Source organism: Atta cephalotes (assembly GCF_000143395.1).
Source record: "Atta cephalotes unplaced genomic scaffold scaffold00019, whole genome shotgun sequence".
Taxonomy (NCBI): Eukaryota; Metazoa; Arthropoda; class Insecta; order Hymenoptera; family Formicidae; genus Atta; species Atta cephalotes.
Genome location: NW_012130083.1, coordinates 695,849 through 709,645, shown reverse-complemented (window position 1 = coordinate 709,645; position 13,797 = coordinate 695,849). Strand labels below are relative to the sequence as shown.

Here is a 13,797-nt window from a genome sequence, read left to right as displayed (position 1 = left end):
CTCTCTCTCTCTCTCTCTCTCTCTCTCTCTCTCTCTCTCTCTCTCTCTCTCTCTCGCTATTTGCATTTACCACATAATCGCGAGTAAATAAGAAAGAGAGTAAAATACAGCGGACATTGATACTCCCATTAGTATCTTAAAATAAAAAAAAAAGTTCGATCCCACGATTCTAGAATAGAGGAAATCGACTGTGATCGTCATGCTATTCAATGAATTACTGCTATTGTGAAAAAGATTTTTCTACTGAACAAATAAATCTCATAGATTAAAACTATTGTAGATATAACACAAAATAGTAAAAAATTACATATTATTTACTGGACGAGTTGAAGAAATTGCTTAACCCAAGTGAATACGCGCAACAAAAACGCAAGTCTATATGATGAAGCTATCGATGGTAAATATAACCAATAATATAATATAATAATAACAATAATTATACAATCTATCATATTTTAAATGTGTCAGTGTCTTTCATTAAGGCTGTCACTGCTGCATAAATAGATCTTGAATCACGCGACATGTCCCAAAATATCCCGAATGACCCATGATCGATTAATGAATTATAACGGATCGCACAATTTTTTAATTGCGCGATTGTTTTATGATAATTCCATCACCCGATGATTAACACTTCCGACAGGAGTTGGTCTCATGCACAAATTCTTTAAGTTGGTCACTCCTTCACCTGCGTCTTGAGATGTTGTAAGAACTCGTAGTAACTAAGAGCAGATTCGAATCGATCTTCTATCAATCGTTCAATGAATAACGTTCTAAAGTGGCTATCGTCCCTGAAAAAAATTTATTACATTAAAATATGTATATTGTGTTGAAAATATCAGATAAATTCATTACAAAAGTTAAAAGAAATTTATAATTTCTGTCAATACATATCTAATCACTTATACATTTATTATTCCAAAACAATTGTCTTACCTGATAATTTGTACAGGTACGTAGTATGGTTTTTCCTCTTGTAAACTAAATACAAAGTTCCGCAACCGTTCGTTTTCTACTGTATCCAATTCCGGTAATTCGTACTGCAAGACAAAATTAAGACTGATTATGAAATTAAATTTTTATCATAATAGCTGTTGTTAAAAATTCGATAAGAATTTTCGATTTTTAGTTACGGATATATAACCGAGAAAAAGTAGTAAAACACATTTACCATTTCCTCTGGAATAGATGTAAATTCCAAAGAGCCGAATATATTTGTACAGAAAATCGGATTTATATTCTTGCCAATGTAAATAAAGATTCTATCGCCAGCATCCATAAGAAAGATGCCCCGGCTGTCGAGTTTCTCAGCAGATAAATTAAGTCGAGGCGGCTGTGGACACACTTTGCCGTCAATGTCCCTTGCATTGCGATCATCAAGCATGAGAACAGGATATAAATCGGGATAAACCACCTGTATCAGTTGTGCTAACGGTAATGTCTTTAATTGAAACATAGCGAATACGCGATCATCCAAACGCGTGCTCGTGCCGGATCTAAATGCTATCTGCAAATTCGAAATAAAAATATTTTAATCGGCGATATCTACAATATATTTAAGTAGAAAATGTGTGTAAATTTATTGATAATTTACGCTTTTCAACAATGCGATAATGTATAATGGCAACAGCTTTAAACTTCCTGGAGCAATAAGTCCTCCGCCGCTGGAAGATTGTGCCAGTTTGTATGCGGATAAGATGTCAATAGCGACGTTTATTAATGCTTCTCTTGCATCTGATAAGGATGACTGAAGCGATCGATCAACAGCTATAGAGATATTTAAAGAAATGTCTCTTAATATTACTTAATTATGGGAGAATTAATAAATAATTATTAAATTTTTACATTACGCTGCATAAGGATTTATAGTCCACAGCAACTTTAATTACTTAGAGTTTAACTTACCCATTTTTGATAATAAACCGACTATGCATTGTTGATCTGCAGAATGCAATATATCCGATAGACTTGCCACCACAGGCAGGCATAGAGTGTGTACTCTAATTCTTCGCTCACCTTTAGATAAAAATATAAAAAATATGAAACATTACATGAAAAACACTGAAACATTACATGAAAGGATAAGAATAATTACCTTTGCTTGAAGTATACAGAAGAGACGCTTGGAAGCATACACTCTGCACATCGGAAAGATTTTCATCGATGGAGATTTGCATGCCGAAACCGGCGTCCGGATTAATATTTGGCAAGCAGAGAAGATCAGTTGATCGAACGAAGAAGCTGCCATGGAAGGCATGAATACTGAGACCACGAGTACAACGAAGCCGCATCACCGCTTCAAAGCCAATCTTTCTCGTCAAATAACGACGAAGTAATCTTTCTAAAGTTTCACTATTCTGTAATTTCGATGCTCGGAACAGTGGCAGATGGTAAATGCAACCGCCAGTAAATTTTGACATGCATGCTGTGGATAATAGATAAAACAAATCGAATGTTACAAAAAATATTTATCAATGTTAAAAAAATATATAATTAGGTATATTACGAAAAAAATTACAATTATCAAATTAATTATTTGCAAATTCACAATACAAAATTATTATAATCATATTCAACTGAGATAGATTCACTTACATAAAGTTGCCAGATCGCTGTATTGACTATTCAATAAGAATAGATCAATTGCAATGTGATGTCCACTGCAATCCAGAGCGTATCTTTTGTAGAAATCTGTTGCGGGATTAAGATGTGGCACGTCTTTGTTCACTCTAGTACTGGGATCTTCTCTCGGTTGCAAGGCCCCTGGACCAATATTAGGCAAACATGTTTGAAAAACGGTAATACGTCCTCCGACACCAGCGAGGAGTTTGTAGGCAGCTTGAAGACCAGCACCAAGAGCGCTGTTAGTATCATGAGTGCCACAGAATTTGATAGGAAGCTGGGCGAGAAGATCACGAACAAGCTCCTCACGTTCTTTCAAATTTACAATTAGATTTTCTGGGCACGGTAAAAACACATCGTCGATATCTAGCATGACCATTTCATGTGGTTGCGAGACGTTATCGGGCATGCTGAAGAAATGCAGAGTAGAATCAACAGCAAGAAAACCGATTTGAGTGCGGCTGTCGCCGGGGAGACGCGACAATTCATCGGTGATCGTATTGCAAACTATCTGCAAATACCCGCTTTCTACCGCAAGACGAGAAACGTCCATGACAAAGAGATAGATAGCGGGCTGAGGTGGACGGACCTATAATTCACAGTATGTTCAATAAACTAAATCTCTCGAGGTACCATAAACAAGTATATAATTTTTATATAAATAAATAATTTGTAATTATGAATAAGTGATTATTTTACAGTAAATAAATATTAACCATGTACTCGCTTGGCGCAATAAACTCTATCGTGCCGGTTTTAACTTCCGGCCGTCGTGATGGATCGCCATACGATTTCGTCACAGGATCGAATTGAAATTCTTCGGGAACTACATAAAACGTAAACATATATTTAATTCTTGTTATGTAATATTAATAGATATGAAAAATTTCAGTATATTCATTACGTTCATTTAATCTGAAACAGAGATTGCATTTCCATCTTTTTGAATCGACGAAATACACAAATGGGTTGATATATGTTCGACAAGCTCGACAACGCACGATCGTATTGCATTGAATCACTGCTAAATGCTGCTGCGACAAATAATAAAAATTTATTTTACTAAAGTTTATTTCTACATGATTTTCTAAAAAGTAAAATAGCATATTCTTCTGTATGTTGTATATTTTATATTATAAGTATTATTTTACATGTACATTACTTACGTTTAGATCTTTAAAAGGATGTATTAGTACGCCGAATGGTAATCTTGATTTCTGTAGAAGCGAATTCGATTCTGGGACTTTTGTTAATGTACACCTGAATATGCTGTAAGCATTTCACATACGTACTTTTAATAAGAGTTATATTTATATATTGAAAAAATGTTAATAACAAAAGTTCTAAATTTTTCATCTTTGATTCGCGTTTTTATTTTGGATATTTTAATTTCCGTATAATAGAAATGTAATTTAACATCTTAAATAAAAAAAAACTTACTCAGGACTACAATTTACGGAATCCAAGAATTCCTGATTTAACTTGATCTTTGGTGATTCGACTTTTTCAGGTGGCAGTATATTTCGGCATTGCAAGAGGTCTATCGATTCCATCCCCTAAAAATGATATTAATATATTAAAAAATGTATTACGTATATAATTGTATATACTTCAATAAAAATACATATTTCAATAAAAATAATTACCCATATTTTGTTGTAGCCAACTTGTGTGACGTTCAAATTGCTCATCTGATTATTTAATTGATTTAATTGGTCTGGGTACATATTAGGGTACCTTCTATTAGACGAGTCTAATGGTACATTTGTCATTGGGCTAGGATATTGCGACCGAGAGTCGTACTAAAAATAACAAAAATTAAACTCTGTATATTAATGTTGCAAAAAATACATCATTTTTTGAAGAAAATATAAAAGGTTAATTAAATTTGATTCTATTGCATAAATTTTATTCTTAGATTCTATTACCGTCTGAAGTCCCGAAAGAGGAGGTATTCCTGATGGAGGTAATCTTGCACCTTGTAACTGATTACCTCCTAAAGGCGGTAGCATCATAGTATTGGCAGTGTCTTGTTGCGGATATTTTCTCTGACCAGCTAAATTTTGATGTATATTCTGACTTTGAGAATTACTTCCCAATCCCGTGGGATCCATATAACCAGTAAGTAAATTTTGAGATTTCACAGGCTGAGAACTATAATCATGAAGATTTCGTGGGCTTACATTATGAGCTTGTGCACTATAGAATAAATTTTGCGTGCTTGAATTTGGCACTGACGATGCATTGGATATATTCTGTTGACTTCCATATCTGAGTTGTGGATTACTTAAGCTTTCAGGACTAATCATCGATTGTGCTTGAACGTTTTGAGTTCTTGGTTGTATACCAGAACTCATTGGTTCTTGCTGTACATAACTGTTTTGATTTAAATGAGTGACGTTCGAAGGAGGTAGATTAACATTGGATGCGGGTGAAGGGACAGAATGTCCTTGATTGTATGCCGAAATCTTATTTACTCTAGCAAAGGATGTTTGACTTTCCGTAGTGATTTGATCCGTTGAGACATGACTAGTCTTATCAATGCTACTGGATACACCAGGAACGCCTCTAGTACCCTGCGGAATGTTAGTAGATGGGGGATTAGTCGCCCATTGATAACTTTGGTTCATTTTAGCTGGCTCTGATTTAATAGTATCCGCAAACGTCGATGATACAGACACTGGAGTCAAATTTTTTGCTACTGGAGGCATCTGATTTGGAGGAATCATGATGGGTCGATGTTGAATTTCTTGGCTAGGTTGAGACATAAAGGCGATTGAAGATGTACCGACTGCAATATTCTCTTGAGTGCTAGCAACATACTGGCTATGAGCATTATAGAGATTTGCAGGACTATAAGGTTGTGATGTTCTAGGTGGTGGAGGCAACACATTAGCATTCTGAGGTCCGTTTATTGGTGGCATTGGTGGTCGTGGCAACTGAAGCCGATATTGGTTGTGAAGATATTGAGTTGGTGATGGATCTCTAGAAGTCTCCCTGGATGGATCACGCGATGACTGTGAGGATGGTGTACCTATAAAAACATTTGAATTGTTTCAAGCAAACTTTTTAGACAAACCTAATAGATGTTAAGATGAATCACTTTATGTGTTAAAGTATAAAGTTTACACAATGCTTTTCTTATTAACTATTATCCATTTTATTTTTAGAAATAAAATTAAAAGATAAGAGGATTGATCATATATTTTCACATTGTTCATTTTCAAGAGCAATGCTACTGTCTTTTAAGAACCATTGTCAATAAAAAAGTATTGTGTAAAAGAAAAATTATAATAACATATTTTCTTAAAAAATTTCTTTATTGTATATTCCAAAAACTTGCCAGTTAGATTGAACTGAGAAGACTGCATTCCATTTTGTTGAGATGCAGGATTTTGACCATTTACTATAGGAGGTGGCTCATTTTTCAAAGGATTGTTGGAATCTGTGTACAATGGACACTGGTAACCACTTGACTGTGACATTTTGTTGCTTTAACAATCACTGAAACGAAATACATTATTGAAGAATTTTGTCAGTTAAATAACATGCTTTTAAAAGCATGAATTTTTATATATATATATATATATATTATATATATATTATATATATATTATACATAAAAAATGATAAATTAATCAATGTTAATCCACCAATGTCAGTATCCGAGATATGAGATATACAACAGCAATACAGGCAAGTCAACTACTTTCAATTTTCACTTTTTCACTTTTAATTTGTAATTCAAACAAATGTCGCAAAAAGAATTCAGTTAACTGCATTTATTCCCAGTAACAACAAGAATCATACAATACTACCAAATTACAGGTCTAAGTAACAATTCCCAATGTCAGCTCCAAGCTTAGCTAAAGAAGCTACAAGATGTTGTAAAAGATTGTTAAAGATTAGACAGAATGGTACGAAAGGATGAAATTTCGTTGCAAGGAAATTTCCATCTTAATAATCTACAAAAAAAGAGATATATAGATCAGCAAGTTGACGTTTGGATAGCCAAAGCGCATTGTCAGCGTGTTGAAAGGTTAAAATGAAGAGGACGGACTTGAAACGTTCAAAGGACCCGCCTACCTTCGTACTAATGTGAGTAGCCAAAAATTAGAAACGGATAGATGCAAGCTCGTGCATCGCCCTCGTTGCCGTTCGCCTCCACGCAGCACCACAAGATGAATCCTAATAGCAGCGATTCATGAACGAACGAACGGCACGCATAACATTACGTGGCAGCTCGCGCGACCGCTGCGCCATGAACTGTGGCACGTGACGTGACCAGATTGACCAGATGGCATTGCGATTTACGAAGCCCGGTCAGGGTTGATGATGTTGACGTTGCTTTTGCGACTACAAATTCTGATTAGCTAATTGGCGATTAACTTGTTAAAAACCCATCTATATTTATTTTGCTAATAGACAATATCATTATTAGTTAATAGAAAATGATTTTATTTATTTCACAATTATAAAATCAGACGAATTTTGCTTCGAGCAATTTTGCCGTTTAAATTAAATCACTGATTCTCTAACTAGTGATTTTATTTATACTTATTAATTTATTCGGCGATGAATTCAATCACTAGACTTATTTAAAAAACAAAAATTCTAATTGATTTATTACCTTTGATCTTTCTTTTTAATACGTTAAAAAAACAATCTTTGTTAATAAAATATGTATTGTGTGATAAGTTAATCATGATAAGTTAATCATTGAATGAGAGAATCGGAGTTTGATCGATTCTTATTACTTTTTGTGCGAACAATCATTGAGCAATTACATCAAGTGTTTTTAAATAATGATAACACTATAGATAATTCATGAAAAAATATAACATGTGTCCTGAAGTGAACACTCAAGCCACTAATTGCTCAATTTTCGCTTTCACAAAGATCTTACAATAGGAAAATCAATTGCAATAACATTAATAGAATATGTACATCAATAGAATATATATTTCTCGATAAATAAAATATGTTGCAATCTGTGAATTAAGTTGGGGAACAATTTGGTCATTGAAGATTGCATTTCTTGGTTCTTTGGAATGATGGAAGATACAACAATGTAGGGAATGGCGCATAAGAACGTGTTTTGGAATTGGTCATTGTCATTGTCATCATCATCATCATCATTATCCTTAGTTAGTTTTCAAGATGGTACCCAGCGCCGCTCACGAATTGGTAACTCGAGTCTGTAATTCCGTGACAGTGTTTTCATTTATGTGGCATTGTAGTTTGCATGCATTGGCTAATCCGTAGCTCGTAAGATGCTCCTTCAATTGGTCTAAAACAGATGGCACATAAAATTGTCGGTCGATCAAATAATTCTTTCTTTTCTGGATAGATCTTTGGGATACCTAATTCCAGAGCGCGATTCAATAATGATAACGCATTTAGCATGATGTGTACGTCAAGCTCACGGGAGCGTGCAAACAATTCGCACATATTGCGTCCAAAATCTGCTTTGATCAATAGCTCTTCAGATTCCGTCGGACAAATTACAGTTAACAAATTAAGACCCATGATTGCTTCGTTTTGCATCAGCGTGTGTTGCGCTAAAAGCATACCTACTAGATGCTGCACCGCACCGTACTTGATTATTGATAAAGCAACCTGCTTGTCCCTAAAAATTGTATATAAAGTATTGAAAAACTAAGTTTAGGAATTTCATATTAAACCATAGAAAACGAACCTGCTATTATTTATTAGCCAGGCAATTAATCGGTTGGCTTCACCCTGTACACCAGGGTGGTCCTCAGTACTGCACCACTCAACTACTCGCTTAATCAAGTCCTCTCTTCGTCCTAAAGAAATTGCTGCTTCTTCTAAAACAAGGAATTTTGTCTTAATTATCATATTATTCATTCTGAATATAATAAATATTGTTTTAATTTTTAAAAAAGCTTACGACCTCTTACTTTGACCATCTATGACTATCCTAAGCGTTCCCAGTAATTTGAAAACGACGGGATAGGTAGGGATTTCCAGCATTGGATACAACACATCGATCAGACCATCGGCAAGAATTAACGATTTATTGTCTGCAGGTATAACGAGATTGCGTAATGCGCTGAGTAAAGCGTGTTGACATCTAATATCGCCAGATTTGTTGCCATTTCTTTCGAGAATTTTTAACAGCTTCCGATGAATACCCTGTTCCACCATGCGCTTGCAATGTATGTCAGTTCGCGCAACATTGCCCATGGCTAAAACAGCGGTGATCTGCAAATCCTCGTCAATACTCTCTAGCCATTCTATTAATTTCTTGTATACAGGACCCTTGCCATCATCGTAAAGGAAATTCATACTTTCATCTGAATACAAAGTATGTTTGTTAGAGTCATTAAAACTTCCATTTGAATTTTCCCCTAGAAACTCACCTCCAGTTAAAATCAAAACAATCAAGTTACAGGCGACTTTAAGAATTGACCGTGTTTCTTCGTCGGTGCATTGTGGACCATGTTTCTCTAACAGTTTCAGGAGCAATTCACATACTCCTGCCTTAGCCAATAACAGCTTCGCATTTTCTAATGGAATTATGTTATTAAGCTATTGCTCTCCAGTATTAAATTAATTCAATTTTAAATTTAAATCCAATTTTGTGAATTTACTAAGACTAATTATACTGAAATATTTAATCAACATACTTCCAATTAATTTAATTTAAACAATTTAAATCAATTTAATTTTAATTATTATAAAATTACTGTTTTACCATCTTCTGCTTGGCCATGTAAGATTTCTAAACACATCTCAGATAGCTCAGAGGAAGTGTCACTAGCCAGTGTATCAACCAAAATTCTTGTCAATCTCTCATTGAGAAATATAATATTTACATCGTTCAATATGCCAAGAGTGAGTAATACTTGTACTGCTGATTCATCACCATTTATTCCATCTTCTTCTAAAATACTGCAAATAATTGGTACCATATCCTCCTCTAGTGCCTGGTAAAGTAAATCTTATAATAAAATTATTGCTTGCTGTTGCTTTCTATTTTTACAATATCACCATTGATTGTCAATCACAATATACAAATATGTTTTCAAAAAATTTACTTTTCTGTATAACATTTCCTGATCCACCAAAAAATTCAATAAAACTCCAGCAGCCACATTCCTCAGGAAGCTCGCACCTTCAACATTACCTAGGGAAATTCCTTTCTTCAGTAGTGCTAGAATTACTTTCAAACCATCCTGTTCTGTCACCAGATTTTTACCAATCTCTGTAACATAAATGTTTGTTAGCTTTTTTTTAATATGAAATTTACATGCATTTATAAACACCTAATATATAAATATCTCTTTAAATATCTCTTTAAATATCATTTCTAAATACTCAATATAAAAATTCCTTTAAATATCAAAGCTTTGAAATCTTATGAACCATTATTTCTATTCAAAACTATACATAAATATGTAATAAAAATTCATATAAATATAACTACTATAACAACCATTTTCATAGCAGATATTTCCTAGAGCTCTGGAAGTCTGTGTCAATATGTCTATATCTTCTTCCTTTAGCAAATCAATCAAGGTCCGTATTAATTCAAAACTGGTACATTTCTCTCTCCCGCGATCAGTCTTTGCTATCTCCGCAATAGCTTTAGCAGTCTTTGCTATGATTTGTTTAGATTTGTGTCTAAGTAGTGTCAGGAAGACATCATCAATGACTAATTCGGTAGTTTCTGAAACCATCCATTATTCAATTACAATTTCACACCATATGATATTGTGACATCTACTAGTTATAGTTAGCGTTTAATCTAGTTGAATCCAATTATACCTCCGATCGACGTTTTGCTAACATTTACTACAGAATCCAGAATCTGAACAATATTGCATTCCTCTTGCGAGGCTTCGAGTCTTACGACACATTTCAAATCATCGACGAGTTTATCGATATTGTGCTTTGTCTCGCCTATAACGTACATTGAGAGATTTACGTATTGCCTTTCCGAAAATAGTCTGGCGAGAAGAGGGATGGAGTGGAATATGACTTACCTTCCATTTTTATCCACGTCGCAGATTCCGCAGAACTTCCGCACCTAATTCACCCAAAAATAACGTATCTCCCTCACGATCTTTCAAAATATCGAAAAAAAAGATCCAGAAATCTTTATTTTATTAATGTATAAATGTATAATCGACTTCCTCTCACTATTTTAATGTCAATGGGCGAGTTCAAGTCGGCAAAGCGGCTAGCAGCGGCTAGGTCTGCTATCACCGAGCAATTAAACATCATTGGTTGGATCCAGTTGGATCCAAGAACCAATCATACTCATTCACTTGACAAGCATGTCCAGCCGCATTGTCGGCTTGAACTCGCCCATTGTAATTTGTAAAGGACTGCGCACAATCAGAAAATTGTATGGGCCTAGACCGGTAGATCCTTCTTGCCAAGAAATATCTGGGGCGCGATTCCTTAATCATCTTTACAGTACCATATAAAATTTAATACTATATAAACTTTCAATACTTTACACGCCTACTGATAATGCAGCGCAACGACACCGACAACTGTCGATAGGCGTGCTGTGTAAAATAGTTATGGAATCGCGCCCTTGATGTCAGCATGATTTGCGACTATTTTATCGACTGTAAGCAATTAAGAGTAACAGATGTAAGAATCTTTTTCATGTTACCGCCAAATACTCCAATCGAGATTACGAGTGGGCTTTAAAAATGGCAGACCTTAACGACTGATTTCTTCTATAAGTGTAACGTGATGGCAAAATTGAATGACACTGTAGAAACGTCCATAACGAAGTCTGAGAAATTGAAGGAGAAAATTTATGGTACATTTTATTTAAGAAAGGAATATTTGCTTGTGTATAAGTTGCTTGCTGCAAATTAACCTCACTTTTACAAGTGCGACAATGCTTTAGCTCTTATCATTTGTTAATAACCCGATAATAAGTTAAAAAAAGAAAATTGTAACAATGCGTTTTTGTTGCTTGACATGTGCTATCAATATATAAAAAATTATAATATTTTTCAGTTTAAATTCAGGAAATTGATTTAGTTAGTTCGGCTTAATTTTGTTTTGCTAAATTGCATTAACCTTTGCACAGCATAATACATTTGATAGATATAAACAAAAAATTTTTAGAAATCAATTCAGATGAAAAATAAAATATTTTAGTTATCAATGATGCTTTTCATGACTGTGCAAAAAATTAATATTTTAAAAACACAAATATGATAGAGAATGCCAATGAATGGTCAAACATTTAAATAGATGTTTCAAATAATACGATATATATTCTTTGTTGAATCAATTTATTTAAGATATGATATTAATAATTTAATCTTTTTATTTGATAATTGTCGCACTACAGTTCTATCATCCAATGATAATTTTATTTTTAATCGATAATTAAATTTCTTTTTCTATTAATATTTATGCAACTTCTTTCAATAAATACATCTTATTGCTATTTCTGTAGCTACAGTATTTTTAAGCACTGTTGCAAGTATTTCTGCCCTCGCTGGATTTACCAGGGCAGTGGCGGCAACCAGAAAGCAAGATCCAAAACATTTTGGAGATGGAATTTCTGGTATGAAAGGAATTCCTGAAACTGGAGCCTCATTAGCTATAAGAGCCCTTGGCTGGGGTACATTATATGCTGTCACAGGATGTGGTTTATTTTTTTATGGAATTTGGAAACTCTCTGGTGCTACTAACACAGAGGAATTTAGATTCAAGATGGGCTCTCTACTACCAAAAATACCTAAGAATGACCCACCTCAAAGCAGAACAAAGTTCGAGGGTTTGACAGATCTATTGACATATATTTCTGAAGATTGGGGACGAAATAAGGAGGTATAGTTACATATATTAGATATTTCAATTTTTCTAGAAATTAAATAAAATGTCTAAGATACTTGAATAGAAATATTGAGGATTAATATACATTTAAATGATGATAAAGAAAAACTCTCAAGTCTGTCAATTTTTTCTTGGAGCACTTTCTTACAATTAGAACATTAAGATTAAACTGTTTAACAGATATTTAACAAAAAATTCAAATAAATCTTAATTTTTTTGGATGACAGAGCCAAAAATTTTTTTATTTTGTCCATTCATAGTTTTCTATGTGTAAAAATAATTAAACTCATAAATATTAAAAAAATTATAATCTTCTGAAAGTAGAGATTTTTATCTTTAAAATTTTAAATTTAAATTTTATTTATTTTTGACAGAATTATAGCTTGAAATATACAACGGTTTTTTTTTTCAAAATTTTTTTTACACAATTATGATATGAATTTCGACGAGAATCTGTAAATAATTTATTGCAAAAAATAAATCTCAATCAGAATTAATCGGATATAAATTTCGATTGAAAATATTTTGCTTTATCATAAAAATAATGAATTATTTAGGATGCTCATTAACATTTAAATAATTTAAATATTTTTAAAAAATGTTTATTAGCAAAAAATTATTAAATTATTCGTTAATTTAGTAAGTGACATTACTCTATTCCTGTTTATAATTGCGTTTTAAGACCGAAAAAGATTTCAACATGCGGTTTACCGAATCAAATATGTATATAAATTCACACAAAAATATTTAAGCTTAAGCTAACATCCGCTTTGACTGAATATAGAATTTCTCTTGTTTAATTAGATTTATATATTTCGATTGTCCAAATTCATATCATAATTTTTTATATTAAAATTTACACTGTAAAAATGTCATATATTTAGGCTGAATGATGTGATAATTTTAGAAATTTTGACAGGAATAAATGTGTACATGATCTTGTTCTGGAACCGTATTGGTCATAGTTGACCAGTTGACACGCTTATAGCAGTATTCGAATTGCTTAATCAGGATCGTATGATTGGGAATCGTAAGATTGGGTCATGCACGGGTTTACTGCATGCATGAATAGTAACGCAAATAGCAATAAAAAGATCATATGAAACAAGTTTCACGAAATTGTAAATTAAACTGCTGAAAGTGAATGTATGAAAAATTTTGTATATTGTATTGTATTTAAGTATATCCATATAATAAAAATTACCAAACGTTGTTTCTTTTTCGTTTCACAAAAAAATATGACGCATAACAATCAATAATTTATAAGCCAAATTTTTTTTACCATATAATTTGTGTGTGTGTGTGTGTGTGTGTGTGTGTTAGTGCATGTATGTA

General features: G+C 33.2%; 3 protein-coding genes across 3 annotated transcripts; 1 reads left to right on the top strand and 2 right to left on the bottom strand.

Annotated features, from left to right (window-relative positions):
• Positions 1 to 676: 676 nt before the first annotated feature.
• On the bottom strand, positions 677 to 6,107 carry LOC105618952 (protein transport protein Sec24A). The gene is made up of 14 exons (XM_012200483.1): positions 5,966 to 6,107; positions 4,551 to 5,656; positions 4,269 to 4,424; positions 4,063 to 4,178; positions 3,789 to 3,891; positions 3,527 to 3,656; positions 3,339 to 3,448; positions 2,596 to 3,211; positions 2,096 to 2,425; positions 1,906 to 2,016; positions 1,595 to 1,767; positions 1,172 to 1,507; positions 937 to 1,040; positions 677 to 791 (listed from the first exon to the last, which is right to left on the bottom strand). The coding sequence occupies exons 1-14, from the start codon at positions 6,105 to 6,107 to the stop codon at positions 677 to 679; spliced, it is 3,648 nt and encodes a 1,215-aa protein (XP_012055873.1).
• Positions 6,108 to 7,799: 1,692 nt separating this feature from the next.
• On the bottom strand, positions 7,800 to 10,564 carry LOC105618951 (rap1 GTPase-GDP dissociation stimulator 1). Its single transcript, XM_012200482.1, has 9 exons — positions 10,417 to 10,564; positions 10,085 to 10,318; positions 9,687 to 9,853; positions 9,344 to 9,575; positions 9,009 to 9,155; positions 8,547 to 8,942; positions 8,321 to 8,453; positions 7,986 to 8,251; positions 7,800 to 7,912 (listed from the first exon to the last, which is right to left on the bottom strand). Exons 1-9 carry the CDS (start codon positions 10,562 to 10,564, stop codon positions 7,800 to 7,802), a joined length of 1,836 nt encoding a protein of 611 aa, XP_012055872.1.
• A 794-nt stretch (positions 10,565 to 11,358) lies between these two features.
• Positions 11,359 to 12,462, top strand: LOC105619142 (transmembrane protein 242). Its single transcript, XM_012200673.1, has 2 exons — positions 11,359 to 11,428; positions 12,080 to 12,462. The coding sequence occupies exons 1-2, from the start codon at positions 11,359 to 11,361 to the stop codon at positions 12,460 to 12,462; spliced, it is 453 nt and encodes a 150-aa protein (XP_012056063.1).
• The last annotated feature ends 1,335 nt before the right edge of the window (positions 12,463 to 13,797 follow it).